The following is an 18,779-nucleotide window of genomic DNA, read 5'->3' as shown; positions in this document are numbered from 1 at the left end:
ATGTTTGCAAAGGCAGGTGGGCAGGATTCCTTGAGGCTGGAACTGCACCGAATGCCTTAACTCTGATGTCAGCAGAGGACTGTGCCTCTGCCAAAGTTCCTCTCTGTGCTTCATATTTGAGGGAGGAAAACTAAATTTAAAACGTGGTTATTTGTAAGTAGCATGTTCTCTGTGTTCTCTGTGTAGAAAAGCCAGGGGATTTTTGTGCACCCGCTCTACAGGGATTCTAGATAATTGCTAGGTGAGTGTTAAAATCAGGTTTCAATAGTGTAAAGTCATCTCCTTCTTGGAATATCTGTGCAACAAGGAGCATATCGGAAAAGCCTCAGTTTACCCAATGTACCCTGAGAGCACCTTCCCACCATGGGCTGCCCCAGAATGACAAGAAAAACATCTCTAGTGTTTATGCAAAGTATATCACAGGTTCTGGTCCCATGTGCATGGACTTTCTGGGAAGGTTTGCTTACAGGAGACACAGGGGCCTCCCTTTATACTCTCTCAGAGAGTATAATCTGCCACAAATAAAAATCTGTGATATTTATGACTCAGAAATTCATATGGGAAAAATGTGTCCCTATATTAACAGTTCTTCCATGATAAAGTCAGTTGGAGCCTCAGACCTCTTGGACGTAGTTCTCCTAAGGAGCTGTGTCCATTCCTTGTATGGTGGCCCTGCAGGCTGGCCTTCCAGCACAAGGGTCTATTGTCCCTTGTCACAGATGACCTTGCTAACTATTCTCTCCAGGATTTTTGCAATGCTCATGACTTAAATTCTAAGTAAACCCCTATTCATTACTTCATTCAAGGGACTACAGTTTTTGTTATGAAATTAAGATTTACAAATTCTTAAACAAGTGTTAATAATGCTTTAACATTGATAAGCAAGCCTGTTCATTGCCAATGGCGTTTCTACCCATTCCTTCTGAGAACTGTATCTACCAGTAAGTTAAACTGTTTTCTCTCTTGGACGTTTGCAGTTTTGGTTTGTTCCCCCTTTTTCACATTCCTAATTTCCTCAAATAAACGCGGGTCCCTTACCGCTACCCTGGGAAGCGTCGGATTAATGACGTAGTGACAGCGGGAGAACGTTAAAGGTGGCCGTCTGGTTCTAGCTAACAGTTGAGTTCTTCTTGGTAGATGTGGATGAGTGTGAGCGGCATCCATGTGGAAACGGGACCTGTAAGAATACTGTCGGCTCCTACAACTGTCTGTGCTACCCGGGGTTTGAGCTCACTCACAACAACGATTGCCTCGGTAAGTCGTCCTCCTGGTTCAGCCTTGGTTCTTCTTTCCCAGTGGGATGTACGGAAATAAAACCAAAGAGCACGGAGGACTTCTGTTGTTAAACTCGCACACACGCCAGGAGATGTCAAAGCCACTGAGCACTCTCTAGTCACCACCAGCCATTTGTTTCCCTCAGCAATGGCAAGGCTGCATACCGTTTTGAGCCCTTCCTCAGGAATCCTGTCTGTCAGGGAGAAAGGTCATTGAGACACCCGTAAATGGATCAGGACTGATTTATAGTTTAGGCTCTTTGTCCCCTCTAGGTGTGACGGGGAGAGACCCTCTATTATCCTCATGTTACCTCACGGGTTTTATGAGTTCATTCCTAATTTACACTTGAGCACCAGCATACCCGTGTCCATGTCTTAAAATTTCCTTATCCATCAGCTTCAAAAGCCTGTATGCCTTTCCCTTCCACCCACAAAAAAAAAAAAAAAAAAAAAAAAAAAAAAAAAAAAAAAAAAAAAAAAAAAAAAGCACAGTGAACAGGTCTTGAGATGGCCCCTCAGACCACACCTATGCTAAATACAGGATTTCAGCTTTTGCCTCACCCTGACATACCAGTAGGATAAGGGAACTGATGCCAGAGAAGCTCCCCGAGGAAGTGGAGTAAACAGAAGGAAAAGGGCAACACTGGTAACACCTGTGTAGTCCCTGTTTGCAGGGAGCCTGGCACCGTGGGGTGCTTCACAGCATTGTACAACTGTAGCCCATAACTGGGAGGTGTGAGGGAAGAATCCAGGAGGCCGCCCACCACTGTAGGATCACCCCAGCTCAGCCCCACCTCCTCATGATCCCAGCTTCCCTATTGATTTTCTTTATCCTTTGGAATTCTGCAGTCCCAAAAAGGATTTGCAGCTAAATGGGTATTTTATTCCACTTCCGGCCGGATCTTCTGTAGGTTTCTCAGTCCCTCCTGTAGAAAGGAAGACCCAGGAGGCATCACTGATGCCGTAATCAAAATGCAGTCTTCAGAAAGCACAGGCAGTGACTCACTTGTATCCAGCCCGTGGCTTCCCTGAAAAGCCAGCATGTGCGGTCTTCCTTGTGAATGGTGCATGTTGTCAGCCGTCCTGCACTTCTTAGCAGGACGGATTCCTGTGTCTAGCATGCTCACTCTTCTGTCCTTTGCATTGGATTCTGTGTCCAGGTAAAGGATCTGCAAATCATTCAGTCGAGTTACATCCATAGTCCCCTCTCCACTGTCAAAAGAAAGACTTTTCAATTGGAAAAAATAAATAAAAAGATTCACCTTAAACCGCCAAATTTACCTGTTTATAAATTTCCTGACTTATATCTCATGTCTTTTAAAAATCGAGGAGCCCCTGTGTGAACTTTTAGTGGTTCAGTCCTTAAAATGTGCCATTTTCTTCTCCTGTTAGTAAAGTACAGTGTAGATCTTTTGTAAATGGGTGCCAACAAACGTGTTTTCAAGTTTCAGCTAGTGAAATGGTACAGTGTAGACGCTCCCGCTGAGACACTGACCGCTCTCTGTTTACAGACATAGACGAGTGCAGCTCATTTTTCGGCCAAGTGTGCAGAAATGGCCGGTGCTTCAATGAAATTGGCTCCTTCAAGTGTCTGTGCAATGAAGGTTATGAACTCACACCAGACGGCAAAAACTGCATCGGTAAGAAACTAAACGGGGTCATCTTGATGGCCTTTTGTTCTGTGAGACAGCATGAACCCCGCAGACTCACTTCGCTTATCCACATTTCATCGCCAAATCACAGGGCTACAGGGACCTGTGACAGGGACAGTTATTTCAGTCTAAGGTATTAACCACCAGTCGGGAATGTATCACAGGGAGAGTTTTTATTGGGGACAGTGCCTGAGGCTATGTCTCAATAAAAGGACGTGAAGAAACAAATCAAAAGAATTGGCAGCCTTCCCCCTAAGAACCATCTATGATATTGGAGGAGTGCAGGGCATCTTTGTCCACGGTGACCCAGCAGACCAGAGGGCCCGAGTGGAATCTGTGTTACTCATTCCGCAAACAGATGAGTCTGCAATGATTGTCTCGTGTCTGGGTTACATTTTTGGGTCTTCTTTCTCTCCAAAGATACTAACGAGTGTGTCGCACTTCCTGGCTCTTGTTCTCCTGGGACCTGTCAGAATCTGGAGGGATCATTCAGGTGCATCTGTCCCCCCGGATATGAAGTGAAAAGCGAGAACTGCATTGGTGAGGCTTGAGTTCATTCGGAGGTCACGGGGTGTGCGGGAGAATAAGCTTTAGTAAAGGCTGTACGGAGACCTCAGACCCAGCCCGCGTGTGCATGCTGGCCTCAGGACTTAAACGTATAGCTGCCTGCATCTGCTTTACTGAACCGTCACAAATGGTTGCTTGGCCGAGTGTTGGCAGTGAAAGCTTAGGGATGTGGGCTTGTTTTCATCGACAGAAATCTTATTGCTAGTCAAGGGTTTTTTCATTATACTCAGTATCTGTGTTCTAAATGTCAATAGAGACTACCCGTTGAATTTTTAAAATGTCTACAATGTAATCTTTGGCACACGATTTTAAAATAGTTACTAAAGGTGTCCAGGCTCCTGAAAATATGAACCAGAAACCGTGATGGTTCTCTTGACATGTCCCCTCTTGGGAAGGCTTTAGTTATACACAGATAGAAACTATGAACCCCTTTGCCACAACAAATGTCTCATGCTGGAGCTTTCGGCACAGGAGAACACTGTACAGCCTCGGAATGCCTGATAGGCACGAGGGAGGTGACCTTTGTACAGATCGCTTCATTTCACTTCTTGTGGATCATTTTTACAGCATGATTGACATTCAGAAACAGTGGTGTCTCGGGGACACTTGGCTAGCACAGAAGGATTGCAAAGGACATGTTTGTCTTTGAGGTTTTTCATTCTCTCACCCTTGGCATGATCCTAAAGATAATAGTTCTGCTGTTTCATATTCAAGGCAGTGACAGAGGAAAAAAGGCTGTTGATGTCACAGAAGCGAGTTGTGTTTCAGACCACATGGTTAGATAGTATGTATCTGATTGGTATGTATAGTTTATGATCAGATTAGATCTTACTTTCCTAGCCAAAATAATAGTGAACACAGTTGAATCATCTTGGTAGAAAGTTTTTTGAAAGCTTACAATTCTCTACCATTTTTTAATTTTGTTTTGGTAATATGGGAGAGGATTTTTTTTTAATTTGTGTATGTGTACATATGGATGAGTTCACAACAAAGTATCAAGGAAATTCTATAGTCCATCAATCCTTTCCTTTGAAATTATCACTATTGGCTACATAGTATGTATGTGTTTATGTGGGGTGTGTGTGTGGGGGGGGGTATATGTGTGTGGGGGGTAAAACATGGGGAAAATATGTGTGTGAAATGTACGTGTGTGTGGTATATAAATATGTATATGTGGTGTGTTATATGTGTAGTATGAACACGTGTGTGTGATGCATGTGTGTGATATATGGGGAGTATGTTGGGGAATGGTATATATGTGTGTATGTGGGGAGAAGTATGTGTGTGGTATAAATGTGCATGTGATGTATGTGAGTTAGAGTGTGTGTGTATGTGTGTGTGTGTGTGTGTGTGCGTGTGTGTGTGTGTGTGTGTGTGTGTGTGTGTGTGTGTGTGTGTGGTGGAGGGGATATATGTGTGTGGTGTATATATGTTGTATCTAATTTGGGTAGATATTTGTGTGTGTGGTATATGTGTACATGATGGGAAGTATGTGTGTGTTATGTGTGTGTATAGTATATTTGTGTATGTGTGTGGTGTATATGGTGTATGTGTACATGTATGCATGTATAGATGTTATTCCCCTTGTTCCTTTGAGATAGTATCTCACTGAACCTGGAGTGAGGCTGGCAGGCAGCAAGCCCCAATGACCTGGCCCTCTGTCTCTGCTTCTGGGGGGGTGGCTACAGGCGCATGTGACCAACCCTGGCTTTTAACATATGGTCTGGAGATTTAAACGTAGGTCTTCATGCTTGCACAATGATAGCCATATGGGAATAGATATACAGATGTTTTCAGGCACCGTAGCATCCTAGAAACCTCTGCCTTATTGGAAGCACCTGCATCTGTGATTTCATTTCTTTTATATTGCCTTTCTTTAAACCCTGTTCACTGTGCAACTATTATCTTCCTCTGAAAGCTGGCGAAGAGGTGTAAAGTAATTGGATGCCAACTGAGGGTGGGTAGAAGGTACCGAGGAGCAGGATATTAGGCTACATGCTAATTGTGTATAGGCATTAAAAAGCCAGAGGTATCCTCTAGTGAATTTCCAAAAGAAGCGTTTGGGAGGGGGCCCATGAGTAGAAGCCATTTGAGCACCCTGGATCTTTGAGGCATATAAGTTGGTCACATCACATAGGCAAGTGTACCTCACTCCTCATGATCCAAGGTCAGGACTTGGAGGTGGATGTGGGAAGCTCTGGCATATAGCTGGCTGAAATTAGATATTATCTTTCACGTTTAAGAAGAATAATTTATCTTAAAAGAGCAAATTAGCTATGTACACAGTATCATCTCTAATTCCATTATTAAATATCCATTAATTAATGGCTGTTGGCAGTATGGACAAGTAGATATTTTCAGCTATCAAAGAGAACATCGGTTTGACTAACGATCTCTGCTGTTCTGCAGATATAAATGAATGTGACGAAGACCCCAACATTTGCCTCTTTGGTTCCTGCACCAACACCCCAGGGGGCTTCCAATGCATCTGCCCCCCTGGCTTTGTCTTGTCTGATAATGGACGGAGATGCTTCGGTAAGCTGTGGCATTGACTTCTCTGTCATGACTCTCCTCTAGACAGTTTGAACATGGACAGTAAAACATCATGCCAGGGCTTTATTACATAAAATATTTGTCTATTAGCAATAGACTGTCTGCAAGTACAACACAGACTTATCAAGAGTGTCTCAAATGGACAGCTTTCAGAACACTCTGTTAACATTGTTAGGACATATGTTTAGATTTTAGGCTAAAAGAGAAATTGTCTTGGTTTACTATTTTCATTTTGTTGCTGGCGTTGGTTGTTATTTATCAGTACACGAGTTGCCTCAGGCAACGTTTAACTTACTGAAACTTAAATTCGTTGTTTTTGGACAGCTTTAATGTTATAGTGAAGGGGAAAAAAAAGGAGACTGTGGGGATATTTTCCCAACTAAGGCTGATTTTACAAATCCCTAGACACATCGTAAAAATATTTTAGATATAATAACATTTTATATGCAGATCAATTTAAACTAGCAAATGAAAGTGACCCGTGGAGACGGTCCAGGCCTGTGTCTTAACTACTGATCTAGCTTGTACCTTGTGTCCTGCTCGTGAGAAATGTTCTGTCAGAATCAGTTGTATCCACACCGTTCCGTCTGTTTAAAGAGCAGTGAGGAGCTTGTGCTGTTTGCTTCCCTGATTAGATACACGCCAGAGTTTCTGCTTCACCAACTTCGAAAACGGAAAGTGTTCTGTACCCAAGGCCTTCAACACCACCAAAGCGAAATGCTGTTGCAGTAAGATGCCAGGCGAGGGCTGGGGGGACCCGTGTGAGCTGTGCCCCAAAGACGATGAAGGTGAGAGTAACAGCAGAGAGAACTCTGTTGTGACTGTGTGGAGGGCAAGATTATACCTTCAGATAGAGCTGTCAACTGTTCCAGAAGCGGCTGCTTGGCAAGACCTCCACCAGCGTTTACTTACATGCAGCATGTACTCTGAGATTGCCCGCTTACCTTTTCTTCCAAAGCATTGGTATCACTTGTGTTCTGAAGACTGAACCACAGAGGCAGGGCCAGAAGATGCCAGAAGAGGGTGGAAATTAAACTTCACATGACGCCACAAGTCCCAAGCTGGGGGTGCAGACGTGTAGCTTGGCAAGAGAGCATAGGCCTAATGCCTACAAGGCTGGGAGTTTGATCCCTACCACCAAAAATAAATACACACCGATAAGTAAAATCCTATGTTGCTGTAGTATCGTGGGCTGTGATTCTCAGACGATTACATCAAATTCTGAGAAGTGAAATCAGCACCTTGGCCCAACAGTTTCCCATCAGCACCAGTGAATTGTAGCGTTTAATTCCCAGCAAGATCAACCTGCAGTGGATCCTTATCTCAGTGGTGGCTTCTGTGTGTAAAGGACAGGGACCTTTTTGGACTTCCTGATGTTAGACAGAGTCAGGTACCCTAGGAGAAGCTCAGTGTTGGTTTTAAAAATAAGTCATGGCCACATGGCCAGGTGCAGTGGTGTGTGCCTTTACTCCCAGCACTCAGGAGGCAGAAAGCAGGCCAATCTCTGAGTTCAAGGCCAGCCTGGTCTGTGTAGCAAGTTTCAGACTCTTGTTTCCAAACAGCAGACCAGGAAAAAAGAAAAGAAAAGAAAACTGAGGAAAATTGTTAAGGATGAATTTGTACAGTGTTAACTGGTTCTTAAAATGAGGCGCTTCAGTAATGGAGAACCTGTTTTTCTGTAGTTGCATTCCAGGATCTGTGTCCATATGGCCATGGGACAGTCCCTAGTCTTCATGATACACGAGAAGGTGAGCTTTGACAAATAGGTGGATTTTTTTTCATTTGTTTTATAAATCATGCTAATTTTAGTATGCCCGATAGTATATTATATTTAAAGTATGTATGTAATAGTTTATGGACCATGTATTATATGTGTGTATCATATGACTACTTATGTGTGAAATATCTATTTTTCTAACAAAAGAAAGATTTATATTCCATTCATGTTAGATGTGTGTTTAGTAGATGTGGCTGTATTAGCCTATCTTTTATTATGAGGAAGTTCATGGGCAGTTTTATATTTTAGATGTCAATGAGTGTCTTGAGAGCCCAGGCATTTGCTCAAACGGTCAGTGCATCAACACCGATGGATCTTTCCGTTGTGAGTGTCCAATGGGCTACAACCTGGATTATACTGGAGTCCGGTGCGTGGGTGAGTATTGGCTCTGGTTGATGGAGTTTGAATGCCGTTTTATTCTCCTGTGAGCCCAAAGGGTGCTTGAGCAGCCTCGGTGGTGGTGGTGCTAAGATTTAGAAAACCAAGATGAGCGAATAACAGTACCTTCACTTCTGCATTTTCCCATGTAGCTTGGTTCAAGTGAACCAGGTATCTGAGTTTCTCAGTATCTGTGCCTTTAACCAAATGTACCAACTCGAAGGCTTTGGGATGTCGTCCAATGATAGATTATATATGCCTTGCATGCACAAGGCCTGGGTTTGGTCCCTAGCATTAAAAACAAGCAAAAAAAAAAAAAAAAAAAAAAAACATTATTCAGGCCGGGGGTGGTGGCACACGCCTTTAATCCCAGCACTCAGGAGGCAGAGGCAGGTGGATCTCTGTGAGTTCGAGGCCAGCCCGGGCTACAGAGTGAGTTCCAGGACAGGCGCCAAAGCTACACAGAGAGACCCTGTCTCGAAAAACCAAAACCAAAATCAAACAAAAATAAAAACATTATTCAATTGAAAAAGGCCTAACTAGGAGAATTGTCCATTTTATTTCATGTCTTTGCACATTTCTTCTTGAGGCAAATGTCCACATACAGCCTCTGGATTTGTGACCATTGCAGAAAGCATTATCCTCTGAGAAGTCACAGCCCTGCACAGTGACCCTTCAGATCCTCCGCACACATAAAGGCTGGCCAAGGCCGAGGGGGGAGGGGGGAGCGCGGTCACAGGGGGCGGGTCGCTGTGGTTCCTTCAGATCCTTGGAATGTGTGTGGGACCCCGTACACCTGCCCTCGTTTTCCAGACACTGACGAGTGTTCTATTGGCAACCCCTGTGGGAATGGCACGTGCACCAACGTGATCGGAAGCTTCGAGTGCAATTGTAAGGAAGGCTTCGAGCCAGGACCCATGATGAACTGTGAAGGCAAGTCGGGCTGCCTTGGGGACGGCCTGTCATCTTCCTTCGATATGCGGAACGTGTTGTAGAGAATTATTGCCATCTTGAGTCACCGTGTTCTTCTTCTGTTTATACTCTTCACGAGTGCATTGTCCTTTACGGTGGTCTCTGTCACTGTCCTACACACTTGTAGGTTGGCAGCAGCACCTGAGTGGCTCAGGGCTGGTATCTGGGTTTTTTTTTTTTTTTCCTTTCTTTAAGATCTGGTTACATTTGCCCCATTTCGTGGCTTTTCAATGTATTGCTTAATTTTTCAGTTTCTACTCTAGATGTTGGGAATGATACATTCTGGGCTCGGTTACCTTGCTTTGAGGAATGTTGACGCTTTTTTGTCTTAGCAGAGTTAACTGGTGTAGGCACAAGAGCAGCCTGGGTCGAGCTTGTGAAGGCTCAGATTTCAGTTCAACTCTTGGAACCAAGAAGCTAGCCTCTGAGTTTTGTCCCACGCATGCGTGGCACAGTCAACAGCCTAGGCCATGTGCATGGAAAGGAAGAAAGTATATCACTTCTCTTTTCTGGCTCTCCTTTCCAGAATTCTGTTCAGCCTTTAGCACCATGATGGCCTCAAGGTTCTGCCCCCTGGAAAGGGCATTAAGAAGTTGAGATTTAGCTCTCAGGCGACAACTGCCAGGATAATGGTCACCTGCGGGGTAGACTGGAAGAAGGGAAGAGGGAGGGAGTTCAGAACATGGTGATTAATGTTAGTTCCTGCGGGTTCTCAGCTCTGAGTTTTCACTCTTCACTCAAACTCCAGGGAACCTTTGCAGTTCTTCCAGCCTAGGCTGTTATCTTGCTGGAGGAGGAGTTTACTAGGTAGTGTGTTTTATATACCGGAAGTGAAAGTTTTATTACCTTGTTGCTTCCTATGTGATTTGCAAGTAAATACACTAGTGTTTCTTTAAAGAAATGATTTGGGGAGGGCAGGAGGGGGGTGATATCATGAAGAGTCTCCCTCTGAGCTCGTGCCCATTTCTTTGATCAGACATCAATGAGTGCGCCCAGAACCCACTGCTGTGCGCCTTCCGCTGCATGAACACTTTTGGATCTTACGAATGCACGTGCCCAGTTGGCTATGCCCTCAGGGAAGACCAAAAGATGTGTAAAGGTAAGGGAAGAGCCGCGGCTTGACTTGCCCCGTTGGGATGTATCATACTTTGGTCAGTGTCATCTTCTGAGCAGCTTTCTTTCAGGGCATGACAGGAAGAAATGTGGCAGCTTTGCTGTACATTCACTTACCTGGATAACAGTACACTTGAAAGTCTATGGATGAGGTGGCTTAGCATCCCATTGTTGTCACACCCCCGGACTCTTACTGAAAGCAAAGGTTACCCTTCCCAGAACTCACTGTAAGGACCAGTCCTGAGAGTATAATACATCTGGACTAGAGCCAGCTGTTCAGAAGACTGGGCTACTTCTTCCTCTGTCATACCAAATGACAGCATGATAAGGATCAGAAGACCAGAAATAATGACTGAAAATTACTAACATATAGCCCGCTAAACAGAATGTGCTATTTCTATTTTTTTTTCCTTTTCATACCTATTTTAACAAATGTCTTCTAGATCTGGATGAATGTGCTGAAGGGCTACACGACTGTGAATCTCGAGGCATGATGTGTAAGAATCTGATTGGCACCTTCATGTGCATCTGCCCCCCTGGCATGGCCCGCAGGCCCGATGGAGAGGGCTGTGTAGGTAAGCTCCCAAGGGCACTCTCTGTGTGAGCGGCACTCTTGCTCCAAGCCAGATCTAACACCGCTTCCCAGATAAGCTAAATGGAAGCCAGCTCTTTTCCAGGTTGTGCCGAGGCCAGTGTTGACCATCTCAGGGTCCAAGGCAGCCCATGAGGCTCTGGAGCGTGCAGTGGTGGTTTATGCTGCTGGGAATTGTGTCCACTTGTTGTGTGTGAGCTTCTGTGAGTCTAAAACATCAAACTTTGAAGTATAGAAAACGTCCGTGAAATACCTCTGCTCCTGAAGCGAAATGAAAGCTTTGAGGTTAACAGTCTCACCCCTGTGTCTTCCCATGAGTGACGGGAGCCCTTCAGGGGCAGTCATCATGTTTGAGCCTCAGTGCATTCACATTTAAGGGGGTGGGGCACAAAGCTATGACTTTGTGACGCGTGCGAGTCTTGCCTTGTGCAAGCCTTGCCTTGTGCAAGCCTTGCCTTGTGCAAGCCTTGCCTTGTGCAAGCATGCATTATCCATGTCCTTCTTTCCTAAAGTGCTGCCTGGCCCCTGAGCCACTGCAGCCCCCCTGCACGAGCTTTCTCCTCCCTGAGAACAGGGACTGTTTAACTGAGAACCGCTACTCCCTTACCAACCTCTGCTACCTAGAGCAACTGAGTTATTTTTAGAGAAACAACCATTATTAATAATTTCCCGTTCCTGCAAAAAGAAGACCAAAATAAAGAATAAGAATGAATCTACACACAGTTGTTCAAAGTTAGAACAGAGAGAGGCTGCCAATGGACACCAGGGATGCCTTTAAGGGGTGGAAATGTTAGAAGACTACATTGTGGTGACTGTTCCGCCAGCCCGTAATTGACCAAAAACCAGTGAATTGTACACTGACAAATTTTATGGCATGCAAATTATACCTCAGTAAAGTTCAATTTTTTTAAAAAAATGAAGCTACCCCAGGGAAAGAGATACGGGATGTAGAACGTGGTACTGTTTATACTAACAAAAAAATAAATGAATGAAACCACCAAAATATGCATCATGGATACATAGATAAATCCATTTGGCATATTTTGTGCTAGAAAATACATAGCTGTTAAAATGAGTATGATAAATGTATGTACATAGATACTGAGATAACCGTAAACATACAGAATGAAGCAATATAAAATAACATATCATTTTATGGGAAATAGAAAGTCATATGTTTTCTGTAGGTAATGCAAGCAAGTGAATACATAGGATAAGTTTTAAAAAGAGAAATTGTGATTCAGGAATTAGCCACCAAAAAAAAAAAAAAAAAGATACTTAGATTAAAGGCTACTAATCTAGAGTGACTTTATCTCTCTGAAAATATTGATCTTTGACAAGAGCGAATTCCTAAATCGAATGTATAGCATAAATCTTAGAAATGCAGCTCCCTACTAAATTCTGTGTGGATTACTAACATATTTGCATTGTCTCTTTCTGTCATGGCAACAAAATGAGATAATGTCTAAAGAGAAAAGGGTGTTTTGGTTCGTAGCTATAGATGTTCTAGTCCCTGACCGATGGCCGCACACTTTGAACTTACACCCAAGAATTATACCACAAGAGGAAAAGTACTCATTAAGACCACAAAATCCAGGCCAAAGAAACGAGGCAGGCTCTGGGATCCTATAGTCCCCATAGGGAACAAGTCTTCGTTGACCCTGGCACCTCCTTGCTATACCCCACCTCATCAAGGTTTCGCTACAACCCACATGGTGGCTAACCTTCAGCATATCAGCCTTTAGGGGACATTGAGTATCCACACTACAGCATGCAGTGTCTTGTAATTTAACAAACTTTTTTTAATGACAGTTAGGCTTTTTGTTTGTTTGTTTAAGTGTTTAATTATTCCGTGGCTGTTTCCCAATCACTGTTATCCAAGATCCATCCATTCAGGGGATTAACCTAGTCTCCTAAGTCAAAACATGTGTTCCTCAAATCTAGCATATGACCCAATTCTAACATGTGGGAAGGAGGAAATAACCGTCCTGATTACTGCACCTGAAACACTTTTCCTTTGTTTTAAGTCAGACTGTAAGCTATTAGTCTAATTCTATCTGGCTAACGTACCTAGAAATATGTTTTGCTTTATTGACATGGAAATTTCCCATTCTTTATCACTGTCAGGCTCTCTTGTTATAATGCCAGTACATTTATCTGTCTGTTTCCTGGGGAACAAGGGTAGACATCAGGATGAAGCTTCTCATTAAAACAGTTGCAAAGGAGCAGAATAACTCCAAAAAGGGTTTCATTCTTAGTCCCTCATTTTCTTTTTTGGGGATGTGGGAAGAAAGGCATCTCCTCTAATCCTAATATTTTATGATCTTGTTGATGGGCAGCATTTTGTATCTGTACTTTTTGTGGTTAAAATACACAATAAAAGATGTAAGTCCCAAGGCGTGGCATAGTGGCTCAAGCTTGTGACACTAGCGTTTGGGACTACGTGTTCAAAGCCAGCCTGGGCTACGTCATAAGAATCAGGTTTTGAAGTTTATCAAACCCTCAAGCTTTTCATTATAGCACACTGGTAGTGGAACAGTAGACAAAAGCTTTTAGGACCACCGGAAAAAACGCTATGGAAAAGTCCATTTGATGCAGGCGGTATGATTTCGCAATTAGAAATCCCACACAAATAACAAAATATTATAAAAATAAAAAGCATTTGCAAAATTCAGGGTGGAAAATAACATCATTTGGAAAATGAAAAATGTACGTACATAACCTTGGAGTCCAAGAAAATGTCTCAAAAAAAGTCAATTGTAATAAAAATATAAAACATGGCAAGCTAAGGACATTGTGTAGGACATAGAAAAAAAAAACAGAAAGAAAACTATAAAATTAACCAGAGGTGGAAACTTGATCCTGCAATATATTATAATCAAGCAATCATTTCTTGAACAAATCACAAATTCCGAAATCTAATAAATAGAAAAAATATACCAAGATCATTACATTTGATTGAAAACGGATTCATAAGCATCTGAGGTTGTAATTTAGGAGAAAGCAGTTTATTTTAAAGATGATGGAATAAAGATATGTCCTTCTCAACCTTGAAGACTTTCGAAATGTTGTGGGAGAAGATGAGTACTGGACTCTCTCGACTTAAACAAAGACCCAGTCACCGCAGACTTTGAAGGGTGCTGTTAGACAGTGTCAGGTTCCAAACACAGCACAGGTGTCTGGTGACACATTCTCCTGCAGACTTTAGCCAACCATCTCAGTTTTCAAAAGTTTGATTAGCAGATCGGAGCACAGTGAACGAGAGACGTGGGAGCCTTTTCCTGGAGGCTCCGTTGTTCTACCCTGCAGTCTCGGGAAGGGCGGATGTGAGAGATAGGCTGGTACCATGCTGTTTAATTGTCAACAGGCTGGTCTAGATGTGGAGATTTCTAGAGACCAGTCCAAGGGCAGAGGGACAAAGCAGTCACTAGAGAGCCTAAGGTTTTGTGCGCCGTGTGACCCAGACGGCAACGATCATCTGACGCAGCGCAGTGCCCCAGGGACTCAAGGCATGACAGATTCGTTGAAGATGTTCGTAAGGAAATATGTGCATGGAAACCACAGATTATGCCGGCTTTCCCACAGTGACCTGCTGGTCTACTTTTTCAACAAGTAAACAAATAAAGTCAAACTGCAGAAAACCTATTCAAGGCCAAATACGCAGGTCACATGTGCAGAGTAGAAGGGAGAGAGGGAGCAAGATAAGAAATAAAACTCAAGACAACGGGAGAGAGAAAATGATTTAGAAAAATCACTTCAGCCATCTGTGAGAAAGACTGTTAAAGACCCAAATGGTTTAAAAGCTACTGAAATACAGAAGAAAAGACAATGTAATGGTAATCTAGCAAAGCTCAGAAAAGAAATGCACCTGTTACAGGAGTTAAACATCACTTTGGAAGTGACAGAGTAGAAACAAAGGCTGGGGAGATGGCTTGGTTGGTAGAGGTGGAGTGCTTACTGTGCAGCATAGGACCCGAGTCCAGCTCTCAGCACCCAGGTGGAGTCTGGCTCTGCGGTGGGCACCTGGAATCTCAGCACTAGAGAAAGGGAAAGAAGGGTTCTTGGGATGTGCTGACTAGCCAGACCAGCCAAAACGGTGGAAGCTAGGTTTAGTGAGAGACCTGTCTCAAAAACTAAAGCGAGCACAACACAGGAAGATACCCATGGTAACCTCCAGTCTCTGTGTGCCTGCACACATGCACATCGGCACGTGCTCGAAGACGTGTGTGGATTCACAAAATAGAAATGACAGAAAATACAATTAGAAATGTGGATATAGAGTGGGTCAACAAAATGATTAAGTAGAAGACAGGTATCTACAATGTTTATGAATAAAATTCCTTTTAAAAAGGAAAACAAGCGGAGCGTGATGGTGCCTGCCTTTAATCCCAGCACTCAGGAGGCAGAGGTAGGTGGATCTCTGTGACTTCAAGGCCAGCCTGGTCTACAGAGCAAGTTCCAGGATGGCTAGGGTTGTTACATGGAGAAATCCTGTTTTGAAAAAAAAAAAAAAAAGCAAAAAAGGAAAACTAAGCAAAAAAAAAAATCCCTGGGGTATATTTGAGTATTTTGAAGAAATTCTTCGGAAAAAGATTTAAATCTCCATCAAAAAGAGCACGCTGCCTCATGAAAACCCTCACACAAGAGTCATCCATTAGTTTAATTATATTTATGAAACATTCGCCATGAGTAAACCGGTTTCGTCTGAGGACAAACGCCTCACTTCCTCCCTGGCTTGGGACAAAGAAGCTTGGACAAATAAAGAGACAAATGATCACGGTAATGCCATATAGTGGTGATTAAGCCCTTTAAGGAAAGTAAGTTTGGGGGACTGGGTAGGAGATACTGGAGAGCGTGCTCCAGGGTTTAATGAAGTGACCCGGGAGCTGTGACGTGGGATGGAGAATGAAAGAAATATCGGCAACAATGTGTGGCAGATCCTGTGGCAAGAGGGAAGGGCAGCAGCATCAGAGTCTGTGCCAGAGCATGGCACAAAGGGAGGCCAAAACATTGAAGTCGTGGTGAAGAGTCTGGCTTTGTAGCCAAGGCCAGAAGGCAGAGTGCTTTATTTGTAAGGCCTGGGATATGCCATGAACACGAGGAGCCTAGTTGTAAGTCTTGGCTGGCCTATAACCTTGAGTAAATTGGATTAACAGTGTCTCAGATTCCTGGTGCTAAAACAAATTGTAATCGTGAGGACGCTTACCTCATAGGGTTGCTGTCATGGCTAACTTAGGACAGAGAGGAGCAGATGGTAAAGTTTCGATTAAATGCTAGCATTGTTATCCTCTAATTGACTTTGGGGAGGGGGGTGCGGGGCTTTCAAGACAGGGTTTCTCTGTGTAGTTTTGGTGCCTGTCCTGGATATCTCGCTCTATAGACCAGACTGACCTCGAACTCACAGAGATCTGCCTTGCTCTGCCTCCCGAGAGCTGGGATTAAAGGCGTGCACCGCCACCCCACCCCACCCCAGCTCTAACTGACGTTTTTTAGAGCTCTCTGGCAGCCTTGTTAAGTGGTGCATTTGAAGGGGGAAGAAGCTGAATTAGTGATGTCATTTAGGTGGCCATTGAAAAAAATCATCCAGGTTGGGGCCATGGTTATGCAGACAGACCTAGAATAAACAATGAACTAATCAACATCCAGGATTGCTGATGGATGCATGACAGGGTAGATGAAGGAAAGAAGTATAAAAGATGAGAAGGATTTTTACTTGAGTAAGTTGATTGAACAGTGTTACTGTAAACGTGTATGGAAAAGACTAGAAAAAGTAAAAATTTGCATTAGGTACGCAAATGACTGAGATGTGTCAATATGTGTGACTGTGGAATGTGTTGGATATATTTCACATCCCACTGGTATTATTACACATACAAACATTCATGAGGCAGAGGTATAAATTGCCGACATACATATTGTTAAATGGAATTGGCATGGACACCGGGAAGGGGGTCATAGGGAAGTGAAGGGGCAGCAACTGAGCTCTGGGAACTCTACTATTTAGGGCAGCTGAAAACCCATGGGAAATGGAAACAGAGTGGCCAGCAGGAAAGGAGACCCTGTGGGGTGTCGTGCTGTCCTGAGAATATGGAGAACTGGTCATTGGGTAGGTAGTCAGGGAGTCTGTTTTGCAAGGTGTTACAGAGCGGAAGAGTCAGATGTAGACAGCAGCATGACAGTTGGATTTGGTGGTCTTTCAGGAAGTGTCAGTGGAGGGAGACAGAGCAGGGGCGTAAAGCAAAGAATCAGAGGTGCGGAAGTGGGGTGGGCAATTACGGAGCCTTCCTTCCAGTTTTGTCCCCCGTAGAGAATGTGATGATGTGACCATAACCGGAGTCGTCAAGTGTGACTGAGAAGTGTTGCGTTCTGGTTTTGGTTTTCAAGGTAGAAGTTACTGGGTGTGATTTCCTGAGAAGGGAGAACCGTGAGATCTTGGAACACAACGAAGGCCTCATCTTGTGGAAAGGGAGAAAAAGCTGAGAGTGAGGACAGTCCCCAGTAGGACATTCACATACCCTCCTCAGTACTGCGGCTGCATAGACACTAGGGACTGTCGTGGGATGGTCCCCAAAAGTCCAAGTTCCGTGGTGCCCAGACTCATGAATGAACTGAGAACTGTCTGGAGCATCGTACCGCTCTGGGTGGTACTGCTGTGGGTCAGACACAGAGTAGGAAGAGGACATGAGCACAGGAAGAGCCATGGGCATGGAAATGGGAGTAGTTGGTGCAGAAACTGTCCAAGGAGAGACAGTGGATGTGGGGAATCAAAATGCCCTGGGTAATGAAGCGCCATACACACCCTCTGACAGCTGCAGAGTCTGGCAGCGGTGGGGAATTTGGCTTTTTGCCCTTTTTTTCTTTCTTTTTTTTTTTTTTTTTTAATTCTTGTTACCAGGGGCAGTAAAGCAAAGTAACGGTAGAACTTGAGGCACACCAAGTAGTCACTCAAATATCGGAGCTTGGGTTAGGCGGTACATCCAGCTAAAGCTTTCCTGAAGAACTCAATTTCCGCTGTTAAATTACAAATCAATATAAATACATTAAGCTGGGTGGTGGCAGCACACGCCCTTGATTCCAGCACCAAGGAAAGGAGAGTACAGGGGGGAAGGCAGGGGATGGGAGGAGGTGGTGGGCAGAGGCAGGTAGATCTGAATTCAAGGCCAGTCTGGTCTACAGAGCAAGTTCTGGGCAGCCAAGGCTACACAGAGAAACCTTGTCTCAAAAAAACATGTATATATATATGGAGAGAGAGAAGTCACAGCATGAGAGAAAGGATCAGTTCTAGGATGGCAGACCTGAGCCCTCAGATTCTAGAAACAACAAACTAAAACGTGCAAAATTCATAATTTAGCTCATCATTTTTGTGAGTACTTTAAAATTTCCATAAGGTTTTTTTTTTCCCTAAAACTGAATATCTACATAAAAGTTACATCATTGTGAGTTTCAAAACACTAAAAACAAAATGAAAATACTCAGCTCTTCCAGAAAAAAAAAACTAGATTCCCTTCAAAGTGAAATAATCTTGAACTAAAATTTTAAACTCAATGGAGTTTAAGAACAGTCAAAATAAGACATTGTCAAAAGTCTGTTTGGGAATTTATTTCACATTCACGTGCCCTCTCTGAACTAGTTAACAAACTATATAATCTAATCCAAGAGACAGTCATTACATGTATGTAGTAACACAGCCTCTCACAAGCATACCAAGTTCTGGTTAAAAACTTTGGAACAGATCCCACCCTTGGGGCAGGACCTGAAGAGGCTGAGGCAAAAAGATGGCAAGTTCAAATCCGTCCTAGACTACGGAGTCAGGTTAAGCCAGTCTGAGCAATTTAGTAAGACTTTGTCTCAAAATATAAAGGGGCCTAGAGACAATAGCCCAGCGGTAGAATGTTTACCTA

The 18,779-nt window shown here is 43.6% G+C and overlaps 1 protein-coding gene across 1 annotated transcript in view; it reads left to right on the top strand.

Annotated features, from left to right (window-relative positions):
* The window catches only part of Fbn2 (fibrillin 2), a 216,533-nt gene that overhangs the window by 176,944 nt on the left and 20,810 nt on the right, over positions 1-18,779 (top strand). Inside the window, exons 46-55 of the mRNA XM_059246115.1 lie at positions 1,138-1,254; positions 2,786-2,914; positions 3,347-3,466; positions 5,903-6,028; positions 6,682-6,834; positions 7,729-7,794; positions 8,073-8,198; positions 9,015-9,134; positions 10,150-10,272; positions 10,730-10,861. Coding sequence (XP_059102098.1) covers positions 1,138-1,254; positions 2,786-2,914; positions 3,347-3,466; positions 5,903-6,028; positions 6,682-6,834; positions 7,729-7,794; positions 8,073-8,198; positions 9,015-9,134; positions 10,150-10,272; positions 10,730-10,861 — 1,212 coding nt within the window. The remainder of the gene's footprint in view (positions 1-1,137; positions 1,255-2,785; positions 2,915-3,346; positions 3,467-5,902; positions 6,029-6,681; positions 6,835-7,728; positions 7,795-8,072; positions 8,199-9,014; positions 9,135-10,149; positions 10,273-10,729; positions 10,862-18,779) is intronic.

The sequence above is a fragment of the Peromyscus eremicus genome, chromosome 19 (assembly GCF_949786415.1).
Source record: "Peromyscus eremicus chromosome 19, PerEre_H2_v1, whole genome shotgun sequence".
Taxonomy (NCBI): Eukaryota; Metazoa; Chordata; class Mammalia; order Rodentia; family Cricetidae; genus Peromyscus; species Peromyscus eremicus.
The sequence above is the reverse complement of the archived record's forward strand: the minus strand, read 5'-3'. Positions and strand labels throughout refer to the sequence as shown.